Source organism: Siniperca chuatsi, linkage group LG11 (assembly GCF_020085105.1).
Source record: "Siniperca chuatsi isolate FFG_IHB_CAS linkage group LG11, ASM2008510v1, whole genome shotgun sequence".
Lineage (NCBI taxonomy): Eukaryota > Metazoa > Chordata > Actinopteri > Centrarchiformes > Sinipercidae > Siniperca > Siniperca chuatsi.
Window position 1 is genome coordinate 26929627 of NC_058052.1, and position 26252 is coordinate 26955878.

General features: G+C 39.6%; 1 protein-coding gene and 1 long non-coding RNA gene across 12 annotated transcripts in view; one reads left to right on the plus strand and one right to left on the minus strand.

Moving 5' to 3' along the window:
- atrnl1a (attractin-like 1a) overlaps window positions 1-26252 on the minus strand; it is a 259623-nt gene that overhangs the window by 225807 nt on the left and 7564 nt on the right. For all 10 annotated transcript variants that reach the window (XR_006379858.1, XM_044214108.1, XM_044214113.1 and 7 more), the window contains exons 2-4: window positions 4387-4470; window positions 2268-2381; window positions 1223-1351 (exon numbers count right to left, since the gene is read on the minus strand). Coding sequence is in view for 9 of the 10 variants with exons in the window: in XM_044214108.1 (XP_044070043.1) it covers window positions 1223-1351; window positions 2268-2381; window positions 4387-4470 (327 nt within the window). In the remaining variant the exon portion in view is untranslated. The remainder of the gene's footprint in view (window positions 1-1222; window positions 1352-2267; window positions 2382-4386; window positions 4471-26252) is intronic.
- On the plus strand, window positions 319-12769 carry LOC122884325. 2 transcript variants are annotated; one of them, XR_006379864.1, is made up of 4 exons: window positions 319-646; window positions 1848-1931; window positions 2239-2417; window positions 11027-12769. It is a non-coding gene; the product is annotated as an uncharacterized LOC122884325 (long non-coding RNA). The 2 variants fall into 2 exon arrangements; XR_006379863.1 differs by lacking the exon at window positions 11027-12769 and adding an exon at window positions 5369-6409.

Here is a 26252-nt window from a genome sequence, read left to right on the forward strand (position 1 = left end):
CACATCCAGCAGACATGTAGCAACAGTGTAATTTGGATTTGTGCTGATGAAAAGTTAGAATTTCAATATCCACACTCTTTTTGTGGTCTTCACTACTTCCTGAGGAAAATATCTGGCTTTTAAGATAGTTCCTGATGGTTAATCTAAGGCTGCCCCCTAATAGTCGACTAAACTGTTAATCAACGAGAAGAGTCATAGTCGACCATGTTTTCATTAGTCGGGTAGACGCAGAAAAAAAAACAATCCTCAAACTCCATTGGCGCCTTGTCATCGAGACGAAACATACCGTTTCTTCTGTAACACAGGAAGTAACTTACCGGCACACTGCTGCTAACTGTACTAGCCGCCATTAGCTAGTTACCTAACTGGGGGACCCAGTGGGAGGATGCTGCCGTGGAGCGGCAGTGGAGCGGGGCCGAGAATGAGCACCAGAACCAGAGCCGGGGGCAAGTGTGCAACGGAACACGGTTCAGCAGCCTCCCAGTGAACACAGCCGGACCGGGACCGAACACAGGCTCTGAGACCAACTGAGGCCAGTTTGACTGAGGTAATTTCCAGCGGCTCCGACCAGGACTCTGACTCCAGGGATGAGGAAGACACGGCGGGGACAGAAGAGACATGAAGCGGCAGAGGAGCGAGTTCATTTGTAAGTAACGTTCATCATACAGATTCGTCTGCGAGTATTTGTTTTTGTGAAGTTGGAAGTTATTTATTCCCTTTCCCATTTTGAACAAAGGAACTTGTGTGATTTTATACTGTGTTGAAATAAATTAACAAAATGTTCAGTCTCCTTGCTGGTTGTTCAGACACATTCAGAATCATTACCGCTCTTGCCGTTTAAACGCTCATTATTTCTCTGTAATGTATCACAGTGTTGACAATGTTACGTGTAACATTCTTTCTCAGCCCTGGAACTCAAACCATTTTCTGATTCCCCAAAAATATACATTTAAATAATTAAATTAATATCATAAACGTGCAGTGACTAATGGCTTCAGTCGACTAGGAAACTCTTTAGACGGGGCAGCCCTAAGTTCATCTGAGATTTAAAGGTGTTGTCTTGAAGGGTATTGTCTCAATTTCTGTAAAACCTCTAAATGATACCCATCCTTACTTATATGTATCTGCAAGTCTGTGTATTTATATTAGCCTGACGCTGGGACAGAAAGGCAGACAAAAGAGACTGGAAAAAGAATAAAGGAGGATTGACGTCTAGACATACGAGTAGGCGATGTTGAACCCTGTCAGGTTGTAGGCAGCATCACTGAAGAAGTGAAGCAGAGCGTAGCCGGATGTCGTCACTACCTCTGGGACTGTCTCATTACCCCTGGTCTCTGGTACTGCTAGACCACTGAGAATGAGACAGAGAAAGACAGACAATCCCTCTCAACAAAAAGTAATAATAATAAAAAGCATTTTGAAATGCTGCTGTATTATATGGAGTCTGGTCTGAAAGCACCACTGGAGAGCTGTAAGATAGAAAGGATTCCATTTCAGTAATTGCAGACCCGACTAAAAATATGACAGTGATTAGCTTTAAAGTAAAACAACATTGCAGAGCAGAGTCTTACCACATTTCATTTTTATTTCTTTGATGAGGTTTTTCAGTGGGGGTTGGTGGTTTCTTATTCGGTCGGCCTGTCTCTTTTAATAAATGCAATAAATGTACCCTCGCCCATAATGAGTCAAAACCTCATCCCTGCTGCAACTATAGGCTTTTTTTTTTGTACAACACAAGTATGTACCCATACATAATGAACAATTTAAGCTTATTTATTGTAGGTAATAATGCTACACAAGTCAAGGCTTTGTATATTCAAATGACAGATTTTTTTCCTTGGTTGTAGGCCAAAGCAGCCCCTCCATATCCTTGGAGCAACTGAACTCTCAACAGCAGATAAGCCTCAATGGAGCAGAGTAGAAAGTGGGAGGTTGGTAAATTATTGTGGTATTACTGTTTTTTGTCAAATGAAAGCATGTCACCCACATGCTTGTAGAATGTCCTTTGGAAAAAAAATGAAAAATATGCAATAAAGCTCCAGAAAAAGAAGCGGTATTCAGGGCTAATGTGAGTGACTGCAATATTTTCTTTCTATTATCGCTGTATTGTGGTAATTATGAGGTCCATTGTTTGCCTATACATGGAATCATTTGACTGCATATGTGCAAATTCGTTGGAGCTTTTGAAGCTGTGCCAAAGGCTACCTGAGTCATTTCCATATTTCCCCCCTCTCACAGCTCTCCTATTCAGAATAGCAGGCGCTCACCTGAAGACAGCAATCAAAGGGGCGTAAATGGAGTCTCCATCATAGACGTACATGTGGTCCCAGCTGCACTCTGTGGCAAAGTGATTGAAGCGCAGCCTGAGTACTGCATTAGGACTGGGAGACAGGGAGAGAGAGGAGACTGAATAGATGGTATGACAAAAATACATTTGATGAATATATATTATCTATATGCTTCATATGATTCTTACTTTTGAAAAGTGTCTCCACTTTTTATGAAGTCTGTGGTTATGATGACAAATTGACACAATGCCTCAGAAAACGTTTCTGCTATACTGAAGTGACTGGGAACTGTATCTCCTAGATGCTGCAGTTGGTGTGTGCAATCCCAATTATTATAAGGTTTAGTTTAGGTGTGAATCCTGGATTCAGAACTCTGAAATAACCTCTTTTCCCTGTTTTGAGAAACCTGTATATGCTAAAAGGAGTATTCTGACACAAACCTGGATACTGTGGCAGGTAAACACAAGGTTTCTGATCACTGTATGCCATATGTTTTAAGTACAACATTTCCAAAAAACGGAACCTATTCAGTCTTTTAAGTGTTTCAGATTTATAACTTGCCACATTGCTATTAATAACAGACAAAGACAATTATGTTCTTATGTCATTCAGGAATAATTTGCATTCTCAACTCAAGTTACTTATTTAGTCAGTAAAATATAAATTATGACAATAACTGATGATATAAGTATCTAAATGCAGGTTAGTCTACGTTCCATGTAAAAGTCATAACTCAAATATGATCAAAACTGCAATAAGACTCAAAACCGTGATGCTACTGTGCATGTAAATGTAATCGGTGTTCACTACAATTCACAATACAACAGTGTTTGATGAAACGAGCAACATACCGATCATTTTCTTATTCTTAGATCCTTACTAGTAGTGGGGCTAAAAGTGGAAACGGTGGCACAAGAGGATATGCTACAAGGATGTATCCCCTTGGACACATGAATGTGCTCAGATTAACATTACATGGTAATCAGCCCATTTGATTTTGATCATTTTTGTGTACAAGTGGAAATGTTGATCTGATAATGGTGCTGGAGAAAAGCTGGGCGCTATGAATATTCAAAACAAACTCCATGGAAATTTTGTCATCAATGTTGGATCACAAGTTGTTCACAAGTATAAAGACACGGTGGTTCTATCCAAAGCTGGATAACCTCAGATTTAGAAGACATTTAATTATCAGTACAATACAGCAGATAAAAATGAATGAATCTTTCACGCAGCTGCAAAGAAGAGTGTTATTATTGACAAGTGGCATAGAGCCAAAAGAACAAAAACTGGTACAATGCATGTGTGAAAGCGGTAGGCATATGTTTTGTATAAGTGAAGATGTTGACCTCTGGTGGTGCAACAAGTCAGAGAATCATCATTCATCGTCAGGGGGCCGTGGTATCTGCACCGACTTTTTTGCCGACTATAGTTGAAGCCCTTTGAGACAAATCTGTGGTTTGGGATTTTGGGCTATTTAAATAAAATGGACTTGACTTGACTTGATAGACCATTTATTGAAATCCCTACAGAAATGCCGCTGGTGGGCTAAAAATGTTCTTAATCGTCTTTTCAAATACTTCACATATTTCCCAAGGAGACAATAAACATCTTCAGGCTTTGCCCAAAGCCAAGCTAGCATCCCCGATGAAACAGAGATTAAAGGAGGTAACCCTAAACAATTAATGTATTGTTTCCAGACGGGGCAAAAAAGAATGATTGTATCTTTACAGTTGTCATTCTGCTAGTGACTGTTATAGGGCTGTATACCATTGTATACCTAACATTTAATGCAAGCAGGCATTTTATGTCAACAACAGTAGAATACAATGTATACGGCACTTTTCATATAATTACATAGCTATCACTGCGTGCATTCAGTTGGTGTAGTACGCATCTCTAAGCAGTTAATGAGAACAAAGCAACTCTAGAGTGCAATAACTACATTCAAAGACAAACTCTTTCTATTTACACAGTAATGAAGCTCTTTATCTGGAGCCCTTAAGCCAGATACAAAAAAAAAAATCCCAGTTTTTAACCAAGTGGAACTAAATAAGGTAAATGATGATAGGAGGAGATGAAAAACATTGATACTTACTATCCTTCTATTAGCCAAGTGCATTTGGTCTTGTACTTATAGTTTACTGGTCCATCTGTGAGAGAGCCTGACAGGTCTGTTAACCTATAGGAAGACACAGAGAGGGGAGGAAAGACAGAAGTTTAGTCTGATATTCAGTGATAATGATAAAACTTCATATGCTCAAATCAAATGCTGAACCGAAGCAAAACAAAAGAATCAGCATCAAACTGAGGGGTTGCAGTTTTTGGGGCCTGGGTCTGCCCTCCAAAACATCCACAATTTGGAGTTGAAACCGCTGCCTCTCAGAATTTTATCTTGTGACCCTCTCAAACAAAGAAATCCATTCTTACAGGAAGGAAGGCTCTCCATCAGTCAGATCATGGGACGATTAGTAGTTGTAACTGGTTTGATTTACTGCTACTAGATCAAGTATGACGCATTCGTGCAGTGCTCAGATGCAGGGAGAGCAGATGGGAGGCTATGAGAGCAGTCGACACTTTTGCCTTATTTCATTTGCAAGCAACTGGCAAAAAGCAGATGACTTCCTTCATATGAAAAAGCTGAAAAACCTTTTCTTCCAACATGACTGACATCACTTAAATCAATTGTAATTCAGGAATTTTAAATAGAATAGTTTGAATTTATTTTGTTGACCACATGATAAAACATTGGAAAACTTAAGTCATTAACATTTTATGTAAAACGACTTTGAATTAACGCAGTCACCACTGCTGCTACAAACAGCTCAACTCTACGTGTAATTCATATTATAATTGTATTTGCATTTTCAATTTTGGAAACTCAAATACATATTTCCATTAAAGATGATAGATGATGCTAATTAGACATCTACATAGAGGGTCATCAGAGTCACCTGGCCTGACTCCCTGCTACACTATTCAAGTCTTTCTCTTTCTCCTGGCTTTCACTTTTTGTTTGATTACAGTTGGTTTCTTTCTCTGCACCATTCAACATAACCACAACATTTTCTTTTTTCCAGGGCGCACTCTAGAACCAAACCAGCAGTGCTGATTCGTGCCAACTGGGCAGGATTTCTTCTTTCTCTTCTCCATAAATACAGCACAAGAAACAGCAGAAGTTGCTTGTGCTGACTTGAGCTGACAGCTTGTGCACAAGTAAACAAAATGTGTGACAGCAGAGTTGAGATTTGTAAAGTGTTACCTACATATCATTTACATGGTTTAACATTGCTAAATTTAAATTCTGAATTCACTTTAAAGGAACAGTTTGACATTTAGTGAAATATGCTCACCACTTACCGCTCTCATTTTGTTTGTTCATTGAACTATTGCACTAGCACTGGGGGCGATTAGCTTAGCTTAGTATAAAGCTTGGAAGCAGGGGAAACAGCTAGCCTGGCTCCCGCCACAGTTCAAATCTACCTACCAGCAACTCTGATAAACACATCATATCATGTTTGTTTAATCCATACACAGTCAGATATTTAAAAACACAGATTTATGGTTTTAGGGCGAGTTACATGCTTTTACTATTTCTTGCTAAACAAAGCCAGGCTAGCTGCTTCCAGTATTTATACTAAGCTAAGCTAACCGTTTCCCGGCTCGAGCTCTGCACTTAACACACGAGATTGATATCAATCTCCTCTAACTCTCCACAAGAAAGCGAATAAGTGTATTTCCCAAAATGAAAAGAAACTTTCGCTTTAATTGTGGTTAACATGTTTATTATGTTGCCCTACCTGATATTTACCTGTTTTTCCTTCACTTTATTAAAGTCCTCCTCTATAAGAAGTGTTACCACAGCTACCTGCCACTGTTTGATTATTAGCTGACGGAGATCCATCGTGACACCTGCCACATCATGTACATCCTGCACTCCGTTTAAGTAGATTTCCCTGCCCTTGCTGGTGCGTAACATACGGCCAAATGGAGAACAGCTTCATTCATGCATCACAGACACCACTGATGTAGCATACAGCCATCCATACATTATTTAACTTTGGATTAATGTAGGTTTTTTTCTCTTTTAGTTTGCTAGAATTAAACCTTTTCAGTTACAACTCGTGTGTGGTCTCCCCTTTTGTCTTTGCCGAGTTCGAACTATAGTTTATCCAATATTTAGAAACAAACTCTATACTGTAGTATCAGATGCAGAAATAAATGCATCAATATATTAGAAATATGCAAATAACATCAATATATGTTCTCAGCCAGCAGGGATAACAGGTGTCTCTGACTGAGCCTTGAATGAAGGAAACACTGGTGGCAGAATAACAATATTCCCGTGAGCAGATAAAACATCAGACATCCCACTCATGTCAAGCCAAGACAGTGCACATTACTGTTGCCATAGCGACCCCAACATGACATATTCATGTAGTAATTGTAATTAAAAACAATGATTGTGCGATTATATGTGTGTGCGCGGTAAACATCGTTCACACCTGTCAATCAAAGTAATCCCATTCCATTGCTGCATAGAGGTGAAAATGGAGACACACACACATACACAAACACATGAACACACTGTCACACGCAACACATCGGCGTCACAGTCGCTGAAGACATCGCAGCCTGCCTCGGGTTGGACAGTATGTTACTGTATGTGTGTGTGTGTGTGTGTGTGTGTGTGTGTGTGTTTCATTATCTAAGCCTGCAGTGTCACTGTAGGCTGGTCACATTGGCACGCTGCCAGACCAGACAGGGAGCAAGTAAAATACAGAGTGAAACTCATTTTTATTGTGTGTTCTGGGTAAGAAACGGGCCTGTAATAATAATCTTTTATTTGTCGAGCAATTTTCAAAGGCCAAGCTACAATGTACACAAAATAAGATCAAAAAGAACATATTGATAGATAAAATTTGATAACATTTATGGAGTAAATGCTGTTCGTGGCTTGCTGCTAAGCTCTCTCTCTCTCTTGTTGACTGTCCCTTCACTTCCCTCACTTAACACATTGGTTGTTTTTGGAAAACATTAGGCTATTGAATCATTGCGTCTCTATCCCAAGTTTTGCTAACTAATGTTATAAACAATGGTTACACCAGAAGCCGCAGCGGCAAGTTGAAAAAACTAAAAAAAGAACTATCATCAACTCACATGGCAGTTGAAGATAACCATTCACATTTACAAGAGCGGCAGCTGCCGTCTCTATCCTTGCTGCTGCCTCGGTATCTGAATGGAACGTAACGATACTATAGTTTACTAGGCAATGAGTGATTATATGAGTAACAGACATCGGACCGCCCTGTCTGACTCTGGCTCTGGTAGTAAAATAATAGGATCGTTCTTTAAGAATTTGCTGAAGGACCTAAAAGGGAGCAAACTATCCCTGTGAGCTGGGACGCACAAACACACAGCATTATCATCACCATCAGGCAGCGCATGAGACTAAGAGTGTGTCAGGACAAATGGGCTGCTTCTCTGTAATGAGAGAGAAGGAGGGAGAGCAAACAGATTGCAGCACAGCCGGACACAGGCCACAGTAAATGCTAAAATAGTGCCAACAAAACACATGAACACAGAACACATAGGCATACACTCACAGACATGTGAGATTGAAAGGAGGTAAAAAAAAAAGAGAGATAAAGAATAAGACAGTCCTCAAGCCCTTTTGTTTTGCCTCCTCTTTTGAGCCATCTCTCATTCCCCTCACTTGATGATCACAGTTTGATCCTCAGCTACAATCCCAGATTAGAAGACAAATATTCATGTCATGATGTTATAATGCCTGAGTCAAAAGGTGATGATATTGAAGACGATGATTTTTTATGGTTTACATACATGAATGATGATACTTGAATACTGTAGATTTCTGGAATGATGTTCGTGAGAGCTATTGTCTTTTGTCCTGTCTTAATACTGTAGTAGTGTTATTAATGCTTACATTTCTCAAAATTAGTACCACATTTCACATCCCACAAGGTCATTGTGAAAACACTGTAAAACTTTCACAAAGAGCATTAAAAGGTGAAGAGAAGGAGACAGCAGGGGGAATTAATAGAATGCAATGTTTTTTATCAAAAACAACACATTTTCAAGTCACTAACTGTTGCACACGCGCACTTCTTTTAACATTAAATACCATATACTGTACTAATTTGTCATCTTACAGGAAGACCAAAGATGGCAAGGTTTGAAGACTAAAAAAATCCAATATTGCACATGCTGTACAGTATATATTAAATGATTCCTGAACTGATTTGTGTTTGTAGAAGGGGCTGTTTTGTTATTGTAGGTTATGGTTACAATCCATTTAGCCATTTTCTATTCCCACCTATCCTCTGCAGAGGGATGGAGGCTGTCACATCTGACATGTGAGAGACAGGGTACACCCTGTACAGGTTGCCAGTCTATTACATAGCTGAGACATATGGACAAATAATCATTCACACTCAAATGCAATCAAATTGGCAACTTAGAGTCTTTAGTAAACCAAACCTGCACGTCTGTGGACTGGGGCAGAACATGCAGAAAGGCCCCGGCCTGCCGCATAATTCAAACCCAAAACCTTTGTGCTGTGAGGCAACCGTTGTCAGCAACAGTCTGTTTTTAGGATGATGTTTTGATTACTTTTAGTAATATTTATTGCAAATGTAAATATCCAATAACAAGTTAATCATCAGATTACTGAGGAATAGAATCGGGGCAAAACCTTGGTGTGGCTCTCCTCCCGCATTTCTTGGTTAAGTGAAAAACTGTGAGAGCAAGTTTGTGATTATGCAGAGAGGCTCAGCCCGTCTATGAAAACATGCGAAAGGTATATCCCATTCATAGGTAATGAGGAACTGACTGGAGTGGCGTCCTGCAGCCCCAACAAACCGTCATTCCAAACGCCTCTCCCATTAATCCTCCCAAAAAGGCCTGGCATAGAAGAAGACAGTCATACCTTATGTGCACACTCGCAGACATGAGACCAACACACACACTTGCAGCCAGCTGAGGTTATAAATGGGGACCAGAGACAGCAAACAGTCTGAGGCCAAAGTCACATCTTTTACAGATTCCACAAGACTAGAATCAGGGTCCACACACACCCATATATATATATACAATATACACAGATGAGAAAAGCGTGAGAAGGTGATGGTGGCAGAGGCAGAGGAGGCACAGAGGCAGATAAAGATGAGAGAGGAGGACGAAGAAGAGATGGAGAGAGCAGAGATAAAACAGAGACAGGGACGAGGGTTTGAGGCATAGAGGAAGAGAGTCCGGCACTCTTTGAAATATTCATCTGCTCTGGGTGAATAATTGATGTCGTATGAAGACAGATGCATGAAGGATAGACAGACAAATGGATGGAGAGAGAGCAAGTGGGATGGATGGATGGATAGATAGACAGAGAGAGAGAGAGCCTCATGTCTTCAGGTAGCGAAGGTACATGTTTCGTTTTCTCTGTCACCGCCTTCATAGGTTGATCATGAATGCTCAACCCAACACTTATTTTACTGTCCACTCCTGTCATACACGACAGTCACGGAAACCACAAGCCTTTCTTACAAACCTCTTCTTTATGATAAAATAAAATATTGTAGAAAAAGAGAATAAAAGAATTAAACACACAGTTCATATTACATACATACATAGCAATACGATTGCTAATGGATGAGGGCCTTTACTAAGATACTACAGCAAGATGAACGATCAGTGATGTTATTTAAAGAAGCCAGAATGTAAAAACACAACATGGATGAGCACAGCAGCTCCAGACAGCGATGCTCACAACTCTCCTGCTGCTATAGCTAACATCACAACAACAGCAGATCTCGGCAAACTAGAAAGTGAGCTGAATGTCCGTGGGCAAGTCATTAAACGTTACCTGACACACAAATCATGGCTGGAATAGTGCTGTGTGGCTCGGTCAGAGCCACTTTGTTCATTTCCCATTTACAGAGCCAGGGAACACACTGAACGGACAGCTAGCGGACCGTGAGGAGATATTCGCTGAATTTGACAAAAAGACATGTATTGGATTAGAATTGCATACCCCACCTTTAAAGGTAGTTTTTGATAAGTGGCACTATGAAGTAATGTTTCAATTAGTATTTTGGTTTGTAACCCGTACACTACTAGCATATGAACACATACGTACACTCACATGTAGGCAGGTGACATGATACACATCCCTGCCAACTGCAGAGGGCAGTAATGCAAATTGCATTGCTTGCATTCATGCATTCAAAACTTATGGAGTCCCTCAATTTGTGGCTGTAACCAAGAAACTAGCAATGCACCAGCAAGAGGCAGGGAAGAAGACTAGCTAGCTTAAGTAAACATGGATGTAAACAATGCAAGTTTTAAAATAAAAAATCTACTTTAAAAACATGTTTTATAAGGACGGAAATGAGTTCCACTCATTAGTTAGGCCTCAGATGCACACAATATATTTTGGATGTAAACATCAATGTTTAAAAGGAAAACTCCACAGCATACCCTTAAGTTCCCAGAAGAATTACAAAAATGCAGTTTAGAGTTGTTTAATGTGAATCTACATGCCAGTTGACTTTTCCACAACTCAAGTTACAGGTGCTCATCTTTACATTCCTCTGCTGCTACAAAGACACACTACAATCTGCCGAGCTAACCTGAGTTGTTATAACACATCACAACAACTTTTCCTTCATTTCATTACATGTTCTGCTGTGTCTCTTAGTAATGTGCTTTTTGTTACATTACAGGCATGCTAGGAGATGAGGGGAACTCCATGGCAAGCTTGGACCTGGGACAACTACAGCTCCCAGGAGCCTTTGCCAGCAGCTAGAGGATAGCTCAGAAACGAGGCTGGACTTCAACTCTCTATAGTGTCACACTGTACAGCCTTGCCACAGCTAATGCATGCAGATTTAAGATTTAATGGGCTTAAATGGCAACAGTAAGCAAATCAAATTACACTGGTATTAGCTTTTAAGGAATAACAGCAGTGATGTGTCCAGACAGTGGGCAGTGACACCCAGACTGTCTCCTTCCCTGACTGAATTGCACAACCAAAGTTAAGTAGACTGTCCAGTCCCCTAAAAGAAAGGAATAAAATTAAGTTATCAGCTGAACTGAAAGGTCAGTGTGTCTTACAGGACAGGATGCATAAAAAAGCCTTGTATTGATTTTCTCTTTCCTACTCCTCCACTACAACAAGACAGACATTCACTAACCACCGGACTGCACAACAGCGTGGTGACGCATTCATACAAGAGAGAAACATGTAATCAAAAACAACCACAGTCACACACACAACCACGCATACAAAGACTTTCAGTGACAGAGTCGAGTCAGCTGAGAGTGACATCACTGTTAATAACAAAAACACGTACACGTTTTTGTTTAACTTGACTGTGAGGGACTTCCACTGACTGTTTTCATTCCCTAACCCTTTAATCGTAACCTGAACCCTTCACACTGCACGCCTGTTCTTAAACATTATCATAAATTAGCCTGTTAAAGAAGGGAGAGTTGTCCAGAAGTGACTTCACTTCGAAAAAATGTCCTCCCTTGTTTAAAAAGACACACACTGTGTTTGAAAAGAAAAATATGAAAATTCACAGGCTTGAAAATCCTCCAAGAATACTACCACTCCTTGGCTATATAGTCTTAGATGACCATATTTAGAAAAAACTTTTCATGGCAGTGACTCATTCAAATGAACTGTTAAATTCACAACAATGTACAACACACTGGAATCCCATCTCAGCCCAGTCAAAACCTTCCCTATGTCCTAACCTTCCCTATATTATTCAATGCAAAAAATGTATGTAATCACCTTCTAACATTTTAAAACATTTTATTCATCTTCACTGTTCAATCAAATGTCATTGGTAGCCTTCTGCCCCAGGTATAAAACCATTATGATGGTCATTAATAAGGTGAATACAAGTGACTGGCAGTTTGCAGGATTTTCTGGTTCCTTCTCAGTCAAGAAACAAGACTAAGAGTCTACAGCCCAACAACAAGAAGCAACAACACATGGAGGAAAAGTCAAGGGGATTACAATTCATCCTGAGGGGAACATGAATGTCTGTACCAAATTTATTGGCAATCCATCCAATAGGTGTTGAGCCTTTTCACTCAAAACCACAAATGTGAACCTCATGGTGTACTAGAGATAAAGTCAGAATCACAATAGTCATTAGGATATATCCTCCCGGGACTACGAACGTCTATGTACAATTTTGTGCCAATTGATACAGTAGACGTTGAAATATTTCAGAGGATAAGTGACAACTTTTACCTGTTGGTGGTGCTACAGGAAAAGTCAGGTTATCACCAAAGTTATGGGTTCATCCTCTGGGCACCATGGATTTCTGACCAATAATTGTTAAGATATTTCAGTAAGTGTCACCCTGCTGGTAGCACTAGAGGTCAAGTCAGGGGATCACCAAAGTCAGTAAACGTCATCTTCTGGGGACCATGAATGTCTTTACAAAATTTCATCTCAATCTGTCCAGCAGTTGTTCAGATATTTAGTCTTAGTCCGCCATTTTAGTCTGGACTAAAGTGGTGGAGCGAGCAACTGACCAGCATTGCCATCCCTAGAACCATAGTATATAGTGCTGTATTAGGTATGCATATGCTGTAGAATAATTAACATAAATAGTATTATACCTATTTTAGGTTATTTAGGTAACAATAAGGAGGCAACGACACTAAATCGTGTCGTTGCCTCCTTGTTGTCAGCTGCATACATACAGTACATACAGTATGTCGATGTCATGAGCTAAGAAAACAGCCCTGTTTTCATCTTTATGACAAATGTATTTCTTAAATAATCCAATTGGGTTTTAAATTATTTCTTTATCTTAAGAAGTAGCGGAATTTTTACATTGAAACAAAAAACTCAAAACCACCAAATTTGAAGATACATGTTTTTTACTGGACAGTGATGCTTTGTCCTTACACCTCTGACTGTCCTGTAGGTCGTATGGATTATTGTTGAGTCTGATGGCCTACTTTTTCAAAACACAGTATTTTTTGGTTTTCCTTTTTTGCAGTTGTTCCCATTAATTTGTAAATCAATACAATATCTCACTGAGTCTTTGTGAAAAAGTGAAACCAGATCCAAGGCTTTACAACCCATATTTTAAGATAAATGCATTTTCTAATGCAATTTGCAATTCAAAAAACTTTCCAGCATGGCAGCAACTATATTATATAACATTTTCTCCATTATGCATGATATCCATTCATGCTCTTGTCTAATGCCGTCTTGCTTTGACCTTTTTTTACTTTTGGCAAGGTCCTTAAAAAAATCTTTGATTGTCTGCCCAGACAAATGGAGTATTGGAGAATTGGATATTTAGTAATTATGCCATATAATAAATGTCAGTGTGATTTTGAATGAGATTTTCTTACTTACAGAACGGAACTCCTGTTTCACCTCAGTGCTTCTTAGAGACTTTCTTGAACCAATAAGTTGGGAGGAGAGGAGATTTAAAAAATTCCATCAATGTTTACCCTCTAATGTAAACATCATATGATGGTCTGAGTGTATCATCAATGATTAGGACACAAAGACAGATGAAATTTCAAATATTTGGTCTTGTAATTCAGTGTATTTCGATAATCGTTTTCACAAATCTCTAGCTCACATCCCCAGAGGAAACAGATTAAACATTTTCTCCACAATCACCTGAGCTTTATATACTGACTCTATCCTGCCACAGCTGCCTTTTACAAGAAGCCAACATACATTACTTCACATGTACAGTAATAGTATTATCTTGCCACTGGCACTGCATCCAGTTTCCAATTTCCACACCATTTATGCTTGTATTAAGTTCAAACAGTCTTCTGATAAAACAGTAAGTAATATTATCTGTGACACCTCTTGAACGCTGTGCAAAACTCTCGCAGTGGATGAAATACACAGAAGACAGCAGCAAAGCTACATAAAGCCAGTGATGGATAACCAGACACCCCAGAGATGACGGCTGCATTGTTCACACCGATGAGCATGCACACATGCACACACACACACAAGGTGCAGGGGTCCCCAAGCTGGGGACAGTAGTAAAGATTGAGAGATCTGTGTGGTGTGTGTGTTCATCCGTGTGTGTATGTGTGTGTGCATCAAGGGAGAGCAAAAAGAGGAGATGAATGGCCAACAATTGAATAACCTTGACCTTCTCTGCAGATATCCTTTATTAAAAATCAAGAAAAGCCCTTCTACTGGGAATAAAGAGGGCAGAGTGTGTGTGTGTGTGTGTGTGTGTGTGTGTGTGTGTGTGTGTGTATGATTGATGTTACTGGGTCTCTATCACCTACGGTATAGTCATGGTCCAATGGCTTTCACACTGGCACATCATTCATTGCCAGCACCCCCAATATCTCTCTCTCTCTCTCTCTCTCTCTCTCTCTCACACACACACACACACTCACCCACACATACACACACTTCATATGGATCTTGTACCTCAAATAAGGTCAAAGCAAAGCTAATGGGAACATGGCATGTTTAAATAAAACAGTCAACCGACAGAGAAGAGATGACCAAAAAGGAAGAGGGGAAAAGGACAGAATAAGAGAAGAAAGAAAAGGAGAGAGGAGGAAGGAAAGGCAAAAAGCAGGCAGAAAGCATAGTAGAACATAGAAGAGTTGAAAACAGGAAAAAAGGAGACAAAAGGCGAGGAGATAAAGGAAGAAGAAAGAAAAGGAGAGAAGAATACAATAGGATAGAAGAAAACAGGAAAGACAATGAAAGATGGGGGGATTTGAGGAGGAAAGGAAAGGAAGGAAGAACAGTGGAAAGGAAAGAAAAAAGAGGAAAGAAATAAGGGAAGAGGAAAGAAGAACAGAAGAAAGGAAAGAAAAATAAGGAAGAAAAGAGGAAGAAAATTACAGAAAGGGGAAGGGAGAGGAAGAAGAAAGAGAAGAAAAGAGGATAGAATAGGAGAGGAGAAAACTGCAAAGAAAAGTACAGGAGAAAAGGAAAGAAGAGAAGACATAACACACATACATTACCCTCCATCCACATCCACATCCACTATCACACACAAATACACATCGGGCTGCATATCGATGTGGACATCCATACACATGAGGTGACTTTGCTGTACCCATCTGCCTCTGTGGGATGTGAAAGTCATATTCAAATATTCATCCCCTCATGTTTGAGCAAACAGAGCCTGTTCCTCTGGTACCTCAGCAGAACCTCATCTGTCCTCAAGCGTTAACCTGAGAATAAAGACCTGTCTCCCTAATGCCCCTCTACACTCTAAAGGTTAATAGACTTTATGAGTCAGTCTATTAACTGCTGCCCCAAGGTCTATTTACCTGGGGAAACGAAAAATGTCATACATGGGGGAAAATGTACATAGCTACAGACTAAACTAACACTGCACTGGTCCTCGGTCACAAGTTTAGTCATGACAAATGCTGCCCAATCTCTACCATACTGAGTGCTTGATTTCGGTCAGGTACTCATCAAAACTCATGGTTTTAGGGTTTATGTATAGTATTTCCTGATTTATTTTGAAATGCTCTTTTACCCTCATGTGTCTGCTAGTTTTACTTCCTGTCTTTGTTTGCTTTTTCTGCCATTTTTGATTGTTTGCCCTGCCCTGATTAGTTTCACCTGTGTCTCGTTACTCCCCTCACCTGAGTGTATTTCAGTATGTGTGCTTCCTTTGTTCTGTCAGTTCGTCATTGTCTATTTGTCAAGCGTCCCTGCCTTTGTTTCCCAGTGTTTTCTCTCTTTCTCTTGGACCTCGCTTTTGTGTATTTTGGATTTTGGATTATTGCTTCTCCTCCTTGGACTTTTTGCCTCTGTTGGACTGCCTTCCTGAGTTTGACCACTGTTTTTTAAAAGCATGACCACAATCATTCCATAACCCTTACCACGTGTTTATTATTGTAACCATGATGACTAAGCTCCCCCAGCCTTAACAAAATACTTATTTTAACTCAAACCATGATCTTTCCCTAAATCTAGTTAATATCTAAGATCTGGGAATGCAGTGACATTGATAAAAATACGTCCAAGGGCAAGAAACACAAACAGTCAGATGATTAAACAGGTTACCAACAGTTTAGCCAAATAAGCTAACACTTTATTTGGAGGTAAAACTGAAAGTGAGTGCAACCATAATGTTGCTAACAACCCCTCCATTGCACAGGAAAACATTGAGAGCACACAACTACAGTAAGTTTGGTATTTCAAGTATGGTCAAAGTTGTCAGGGAGAGGGTCTGTAAACTGTGCTAGATGTTTATGACGGGTAATAATTTTACAGTTTGGCTAACCCAGGGGTTTGCTTAAAACCTGTCCGATTGTCTGACTGCTTGTGTTTCTTTCTTCAGGCCTATGATAAGGATATACAGTCTGTAGTTAAAGCAAGAGCTCTGCTGTCTACCAAATGACGTGTTTTACATCATCTGGCTAACAGCACAGTACTTTGGCTTCAGTAGAATTTGAATAAAGTAAAATAAAAATTCTACATTTTACAATTTTAAATTCTGGTATTACTACTTTTGCTTAATCAGAATCAGAATCAGAAATACTTTATTGATCCCCAAGAGGAAACTCTTTTGCAACATGACCAGGGTCCCCTGGGATCCTCAAAAAGTTTTTAAAATGTCTTAAATTTAGTTTTTGATATTCAAGTTCTAAAAATGTCTTTTTGTCAGTTTTTATGTTTTATTTTACCGGTATTTTATATCTCACAACAATGACCATTTCCGCAACTAAATCTAATATCTAATTGTTTGTACAGTTTGTACGTTAAGTAGGTAGCGTACACTCCACTTGGTAGGTTGCGGTAGTACGCCTTGTGTACAGGCTGTGATCCGCATTTCAACCTAGAAGAAGAACGTTTTTATCCAGCTTCCAATTTGGGGGCTGCAGCGGGGAAAAGGAAAACACCAGGAACTCGACGCTGCAAGCAAGCAATGCAGGCTCAGCCTGCAAAATTTAATAAGAAGTTCCAGCAAGCCATATGAGGCGGGATGTGAACTTTGTCGCAAAACATTCAAACTTGGAACAATGGTAAGCACGGATTCTCACACGAAATCTCACAAGCGCTCTGCTAGCCCATCAAGTTGTACACTGCTCCTGGTAGTTTAGCTGTAACGTTACGTACTAGCGATGATTTGTCTACTGCGAATATGTCCGCTCTGCACTGGTGGAATGTACATTTACTCAAGTACAAATTCAAGGTACTTGTACTTTACTTGAGTCTTTTCTTTTCGTGCCGCTTTCTACTTTTTACGCGGCTACATCTCAGAGTTAAATATTGTACTTTTTACTCCACTACATTTGACAGCTTTGGTTACTAGTAACTTTTCAGTTTTTCATACCCATCCTGTCCAGTGAAAACCACGTATCTCAAATTTGATGATTGTGAATGTTTGTGATAAACTGAAGGATGAAGTATTCCTTTATGGGTTGAGAAAATTCTCCTACTTCTTAAGCTAAATAAACTATTTAAACCCCCCTTGGATCAGCTGGAAAATGCATCGTCACAAAGCTGAAAACAGGGCCGTTTTTCTGAACTCATGAAAAGTTTACTTTTAAGAGATATGTGGTTCTCACAGGACAGCGGTGCTACAAACATATGATGATCTTATAGAATACGATGCATTGCTGTAGATTAAACTACCCAACAGTATATAAAGTAGTTTAAATTAGCTCAACCTTAAATATCTACAGCAGTAAAGTTCAACATACAGATTAATGCAGCACTAATATTAATCCAAAAACATCAGATATAATAGGACAACACTGACAGGGAACATTTAACTGCACAATGAGTACTTTTACTTTGATACTTTAAGTACATTTAGCTGACTATACTAACATACTTTAACTTTAGTAAGGTTTTGAATGCAGGACTTTTACTTGTCGTGGAGTATTTTCAAAGTGTGGTGTTAGTACTTTTACTTAAGTAAAGGATCTGAATACCAGCACTATTCAGCTACCATTCATCAGACCATACAGTTTTATTTTCATTAATGAGAAGGTAGTTATGTTAGCTAATGTGCGCTCAATATTTCAGTTATTCAAATTCAATAAAACTCAATAATGGTGTACACTGTGCCGCAGTGATGGTATAATTTTTTTTCCTTTTAGTGGTATTAAAAAAGGTCTGAAAAGTTATTACATTTGGACTTAAAAAATGTGCCGTTACCCTTATTTTTCACTCAGAGATAGAAGCTATTTTGTCTTCTGTGTCCTGACACAGCTCGATATTACATGTATCTCCACTGACGCGTGAGTGTGTGTGTGCAGAAATAGTCTTTATTACAGTCTGACAACAGGCCGCTGTATTATTAGAGAGAGTTTGTGCCCAGCCCAGCCAGGCCACAGACTGATTATACACTGTGCCCTACAGCCAGCAGAGGTGTGTGTGTGTTTCACATTCTTATATCCCAGTGGGGACTTTAACCTCAATGCACACTAACCCATGGGGACTTGTGTCACCATGGGGAAAAAAATTTAAGTCCCCATGGGTAGAGACTGTTGGATAGTGAAACAAACATTTGTGTGTGTGTGTGTGTGTGTGTGTGTGTGTGTGTGTTCACCCCTATGGTGAGCCCCACCACATGTGGTCTGCATTAAAACACTATTGTGTGTTACAAGGCTGTATATTGTTGCCATGCCGACTGAAATCACTATCCCATGTTGTCAGCCTCTCAGTCATATTATGGGATGTTTTCCTGTACTCTGTAAGCACACACACACACACACACACACACACAAATCCCTACACCACACCCAACATAGGCTCATTAAACCCTGAATACACTCCAACACACGCTGTCTCATACATCAAACCTCTCACACTAACATGTACCACGACACAGAACAAAAACAAAGGATAGAAATAAAGAGAGCAGTTGAATTATTATATATATATATATATATATATATATATATATATATATATATATATATATATATATATATATTATTATTATTATTATTAAATTATTTTAAAAAATGAATGGCAGAGGTAGCAGTGGTTGAACAAAGACACCTTACTACTGGGAAGTTTTAACATGAGAATATAACTTTTGTGAAATCAGTTGTCTCATGAGTCCACAGAGAAGGTACTGAAAAGTTGTGCTTTACCAAAAAGAACATGACTGGTGCATCTTATTATTGTAAGTAGGTAGAGAGCATAATGAAGAGCATTATGTAAAGCATTACTCATCTTATAAAGCAGTCAACTGGGATGCTAGACTACATCAGAATGTAAACAGTCACAGTATTCCTTTTCTAACCTGGCATTTCTCTCCTATTTTCTGCCATGCTTAGGATTTTTTACCCAAGTCCCAGGAAGGTGGGAGAGTAGAGTTACATAACCCCGGAAAAGTAGTCACACAGACACTTTACTTCTCCTCCATTCTTCTCTACAGTTGAACTGAAACAGGCACCCATCTTAAAGGCCTTTTCAGACCAAACGCGAATATACGGTGCAAATAAATCGCACGTCAACTTTAAAATGCGAGCCCATCCACACCGAGTCCGGAACTTTCATATTTCTCCGTGTGGTTTAGTTTTTTTTGCAGCTGTTTCGATTTCAGCGAATTTCGGATGCCTACAAAAACAAGCCAACCAATAAAATCATGACTTTTGCTCACATGATCAATAGATTCATTAGTGTCATAATTCCATTCACACTCATCAAGATGGATATTGAACAGTTGATCCATTTGGTCTCACAGCATAGTGCTCTGTTTGACAAACAACATAAAGATTACAGACACCTGACTCAGAGACAACATCTGGAAAAGTATAGCGGTTCAACTGGCTTGTGACAGTGAATAGCCTACAACTTCGTTGTCAAGGTAACGCATAGAAAACCATTTTCAAGTGCATTAGATGCTATGGATATTAGCTGTACGTGTCAGAAAATACAATTTGTAATAATGGCTGTACCCAATGTTTCCTCTTTTTTCGAGCCAAAAGATACATTAGAAGCTCGCTACTGCTGCTGCTTGAAGACTCCATGACAAGGATGAATGATGATTGTGTGCCGGTGCAAAGCTTTAATTTTCGTTGGAATGCACAGAATGTGAATATTTGTGTCGGACTTGGTGTGAAAGGTTTGAACGCGAACAATCGCCAGCGGGTATTCCGCATTTTCGTTTCATTTTTTTGTTTCGTCCCAGGTGTGAAAAGGTTAAGTGTCTCCTGTCAATGCTTGATTGCCACTGGATGTGCATTGTGGAGGTCAGCATATTTGGGGTCAGAGTTCGATTTAGTTGGAAGTTTAGAAGCAAAACAAATTAGGTTAGTGTTCAGGAGAGCAAAGCCACTTTCCATTGGGAATAATGGCTTTGCTGTCTAATGTCCCTTTTGTGTGTGGTGTTTTTTTAGCAGTGAGGGGCTCCTTTTTCTAATTGACTTGTAACATTTTGTACATACAGTATTTGTACGCATTTGAAGGATTTTGTGCACTGCTTATACACATTAGGCACAACTGAACTTTCATTTGGTGGAAAGGTTAGTAGTCCTTGTTGCTGAGAAGCCAGAGCTATTGATCTCACAGACAGAAATTACCATGATCTAAACAACAAGCATCAAGCACAGAGGAACATAAGTGTGGTGCTTGGAGTTTGGGATAAGTTATACATTTGAGGGGCATCCTGTTGGCCTGGTGATTGAGATGCAGACCATATAACTGCAATGTCCCTGGTTCGACTCCGGCAGGTGACCTATGTTGCATGTTGTACCCCTCATCCCATATATATCTACACTGTAAGCTGTCCAATATAGGCAAAATACCAAAAAAAGGTCTGATGCAATTTTTGATTTATCAATATTTGATGACAACAAGCTTCTTTTCCTATGGACATTGAATAATTATTGCTTTAGAAAAAATAGCATCTGCCAAATGAATTTAAAGGTCCAGTGTGTAACATTTAGGAGGAGCTATTGGCAGAAATGGAATATAATATTCGTAAGTATGTTTTCATTAGTGTATAATCACCTGAAAATAAGAATCGTTGTGTTTTCGTTATCTTAGAATAAGCCGATTTTTATCTACATAGGAAGCGGGTCCCCTTCTATGGAGGCCGCCATGTTGCACCGCCATGTTTCTACAGTAGCCCAGAAGGGACAAACCAAACACTGGCTCTGGATAGGGCCGTTCGCGTTTTCCGTGAGTTTCGTGGCCACTGTAGTTTCTCCTACACGCTTGGAAGGGGAGGGTGATGCAAGCGGTATTAAAATGGTTGCAATGCAATATAATGTAATGTTTTTGACTGCCTGAATGTAGCTGTTGCTGGTAATTATCTTGTGTAGCTCATCAGCACAAAAAGCGACTGACAGAAGATGTTTTGCCTAGCAACATCTAAAGCTGCAGGGAGGAAAAGTGTTAAGAGACTTCTTTTTCTTCTTGGATTTGTAAAGGTTTAGGTGCATTACAACCACTCCCTGGTCTGTAATATTTTAGCTGGAATACTGTATGCAGATTTACATCTAGTTTGAGAAAACTAAGACAAACCAATCAAATGTCTTATCTGGCTGACAGAGACGCACGTAAGTGGCTAAGCAGAAATTATAGTGTGTAAACCACATTTTAATTTTATCTGGATATCAGCCACATTAACCGTTGTTTAGTTGTAATGCAGTCCTTGTTAACAAAAAAACTGTTTATCTCATCTTCTTTTTAAGCGCCAAAAAAACAGGTGTAAAAAATCTGCCAAGCACAATAACAGCCTCAGGTGATACAGAGCACAGCTGTAATAAACATGGAGCTCTGACCACGCCACCTGGCAGAAAGTGACAGGACATGATAAAATGAATGCTCTCCCTCAGGCAGTGTGTGTATTCACATGTGTATGTGTTTATGACTTTCTATCAAATTCTACCTCTCTCTCTTTCACACACACACACACACACACACACTCCCTGCCCAACAAGCGGTCTGAACATCACGTCAGAGGAAGAAAAAGGAAAACAAAATCAAAGAGTTACAAGAGAACATGGGCAAACAACCAAACATGAACACAAATAATCCAGGCCCTGCACTCGCTGTAAACATAGCCACCCACCACGTGGAGATACACACACGCAAAAGAGAAGCGAAAGAGACACAAACACACACATAAAAACACAAGAAATACACAGGCACAGAGGGAAGCAGAGCTAACACATGCTTTAGTGATGAAATCATTTGTGAGAAAACGCAGTTTGGAAGTGAGAGGGGAATACATCTTTCTCTGGGTGGATTGCAGGAAAAGCATGTGTGTGTGTGTGTGTGTGTTTGTGTACTGGGGCAGATAGAGAGGCATGAAGTGTGTACAGATGAAGAGATGAGAAGAGGAAGAGTGAAAGAAACAGGGAGGAAGGTCTGAATCCAAAGATATGCTCCCTGCCAGGAAATTACTCCAGCCTCAGCAGAGACCCAGAGGATCATCTACACACAGTCAGCAATCCAAACCTGACCACACACAGACACACACACACACACACACACACACACATGCAATACACATCCAAAACCAGGATAATAAAGCTGTACATTTATTTTGTAGTTGTTGCTGAGAAACTGGTCAGTTCTCAAGTTCAAGGATTACCAGAAGCATGTACGCACACAAAACGTTTGCTGGACTACTTTCAGCGTGAACTCAGTACTTCATGTGGTTGCTTGCCACAATAAAAGCCTTCTAGCGAATAAACGTTTGTACGGCTTTTGCTGTGAAGTAGCCACGAGAGGTCTAGAGTGACAGACACTGGCGGTAGCTTGTTATGGATTAGTTAGAGAGTTTATACAGTTAATTGGCAGGTGAAACGTTTAAACCTCAAACGCATAAGCTATTTCCATATACTCATTCTAAGCAGGTTTTGAGTATGTAGTGAATTCACACTAGAAGTCTACAAAAGTTCGCAGCGGTCTTCAAAAGTTGCAGTTTGATTGACATACGTGGCCAAGTCTTATATAATTTCCTGTTACTCCAAAATAGCAATGTACATTGATATACTGTAGTATGGAATTGTGCTACAGCTATTGAATCAATAATCAATTATCTAAGTAAGCAATTCCATTGTCATCTCATGCCATTGCTAGAGTTTGAAAGTGGCAGATGAGCTAACAGACAGGCCCTCAGATTTTAACATATTCATAACAAACATGTCTTGAAAATACAAATAAAGAAAGGACCAAATTGTTGACACAAATTTCCTGAACAGTCTTTGCTGTAATGCAGCACAATGTTGGAAACAGAGACAGACCGAAAATCTATCATGCTTCAGTCAAACTGTGAGAACTGATCAAAATCTGTTCAAAGTATCACTGAGAATCACGGGACGTTCAGGACCTCCCATAGACAACATGTATGTTATCGTTCAGTTATACAGAAAATGGAATGTTTTCCAACAGTACGGTATCATTTCCATCAGTTCAGGGGGAGGCTAAATACAAAAAACCCACCTCATAATCTGATATTCAGCCTGATATCCTGTATCACTGAATTAATATGAGCTTGACACACAGGGACTTGAACAAAAAGCCAGGCTAATGAGCCAACTTTGTCCTCTGTTATACTCCAATGGAAGACATTTTCAGTCAACACTAGTCTAATTATCCTGTGATGGAGGGACACTAGACTTTACCACAAGCACTAATCTGATTACTGTACAGCTGACAAAGGAGGTAAATGGTGAGTGTGTCTGGTGGGTCGTATAGACTGTACGCATGCGGCCAAATGACTATTGATCCACTGAGTCTGTGTGGGGCATGACGGAGAGGTTGTGATATCATCATTAAGAGACAGAGATTTAATATATTGGCTAGTTGTAGGTTTAAAGTGCTGCAGACTGCGTGGAACAACTGGTGATGTATTCCTCCATATCTTTATAAAGCAAGAGTTGAATTAAGTGGTCGAATGTTTCATACATTATAGAAAAAGCCATATTTAAGCAGTGTAGCTTGATGAGTTGTACTAACTATTTTTGACTTGGACACTTACTTTTTTCCCCTTGTTGGCCAGCCTGTCAGTTGATTGGACCATGCAAAGGTAAGTATGAACAGCCTTGAACAGTCAAGGCGTTGGTCCAGAGCAAGTCTGAAAAACTATTTGCCAGATTTCTGTTAAATTTGTTAAGTTCATGGTCCCCAGAGGACGATTTGGTGTCTTCACGGTAAGCTGCTAACTAGTTTGTGAAATGCATACTGGAAAGTTAACAAAACAAGTTAATAAAGAATGACCACATCATTTTCCCTTTTCAATATAACTAATATAATGATAACCCTGTCCCTGACAACCGCCCTGTCACTCATGCTTATCACATCTGTTTGCTATGTTAGCCAGCTATAGTTTGTCAGTAAGAAAGCAGTCTTCTGAGTACCTTTGATTAGTCATATCGGTGCAAAATCTGTGCACAATCCACACAGAATAGTACAGTAACAGTATTTTCATTACAGATCAAAATTCACTATATATCGGCCGCCATATCGGTCTGTTATGTTGCCATTTTGATTAAGCCTCTGCTGAAGAACAGTTTTGGACCTCAAGAAATCTGAAGTCGAAATACAATAAAACTAAATGATCCCCATAGGAGCACTTTGGAGAAAACATGCCCTTGCAGGTGAGACATATCGGTAACATATAAATAATTAATCAAAACATGTCGATAAACTAATCACTTAACTACTACATAGCTGTAATAGTGAAAATATTCTGGTCATAATTCATCAGCTTGAAAAAAACTATGACATATGAATTTTCCTTTGAAGACTTTTCTTTTAATGCAGTTACAGATACAGTGTCAGTGGGACTCACTGTCCCATGATGATGATGTCATAAGAACAGACCTTTCCCATCGCTCTGAAACCATTACAGCCTCGGGGAGGAACACAGGGGGTTATGATTCATGTAATACACCCACCAATCCAACTGTGTACGTGTGTATGTGTGTGTGTGTGTGTGTGTGTGTGTGTTGCCCTTGCTTTCGCTCTCATCATAGCAGGATTAACACACACTGGACAGATGGCCGTCTGATGCTCCTCCCTCCCAAACACTCACATACTTTCACACAGACACACACACAGACACACACAATAAACACAAACACACCCTACAACTCAGCACAGCACAGTGGCAACTTCAGTTCACGAGCTGTGTCATCATCACTGCACACTGCCTGAGGCTTAAACACACATAATCACACATACACACACACACACACACACACACACAGACACACACACACACACGGGTTGAAGCCGTCAGCAGATGATGACTCTGATGTCAAAAAACCACTCTATTCTGTTTCCACTCAGCCTGTCTCTCACTAAAACACTCATGTGGTTGTTTTGTCCTTGAATGGCTTCCTTCTCTCTATCTTCAGGCATCACAGAGCCAGCAGGGCTGATATTTAGACGACTTTGTAACTGTAATTTACTGTAAACATAATGAGTGTGTTCTAAAATAACATGTTTTTCGATCAATCCTGTGGGCTACAAGGCCTAAACCTTCTCCTAAGGCATTCATAATGTTTTCTTGTCAGGGTTCGTGTTTCTCAAAAACTGACATCAGTCTCCAGCTTCAATTTGTTCACATTGTTTTGGCGTGTCAATCAGGAATAAACACATTTTTCCTGCATTCACATGTGGGAGATTCAAGGCTTAATATACAGTTTAAAAAGAAAATGGCATGATAGCATGTTACCGTGGTGCAAATAAAACTCGAGTTTGACATCATTTTGATTTGTTTATAGATGGTAGATGGTAGGTAAAGGTAAAATGTAGTTTAACAAACTCCTTGGATTGAAATTCTTACAAGATGGCGGAGCCACAAGACTACACTATAGTATGAGGGGACTGTTTAGAAAAGAAGTGTAACCATCCCATTAAGACAAACAGCAAAAGTATAATATTAGAAATAGTAAAAGGAATTGAAAGGAAAGGGCAACACACAGCAGTGATGTTGAGGAACGTCCATACGTCCAGGATACGCCACTGTCTTA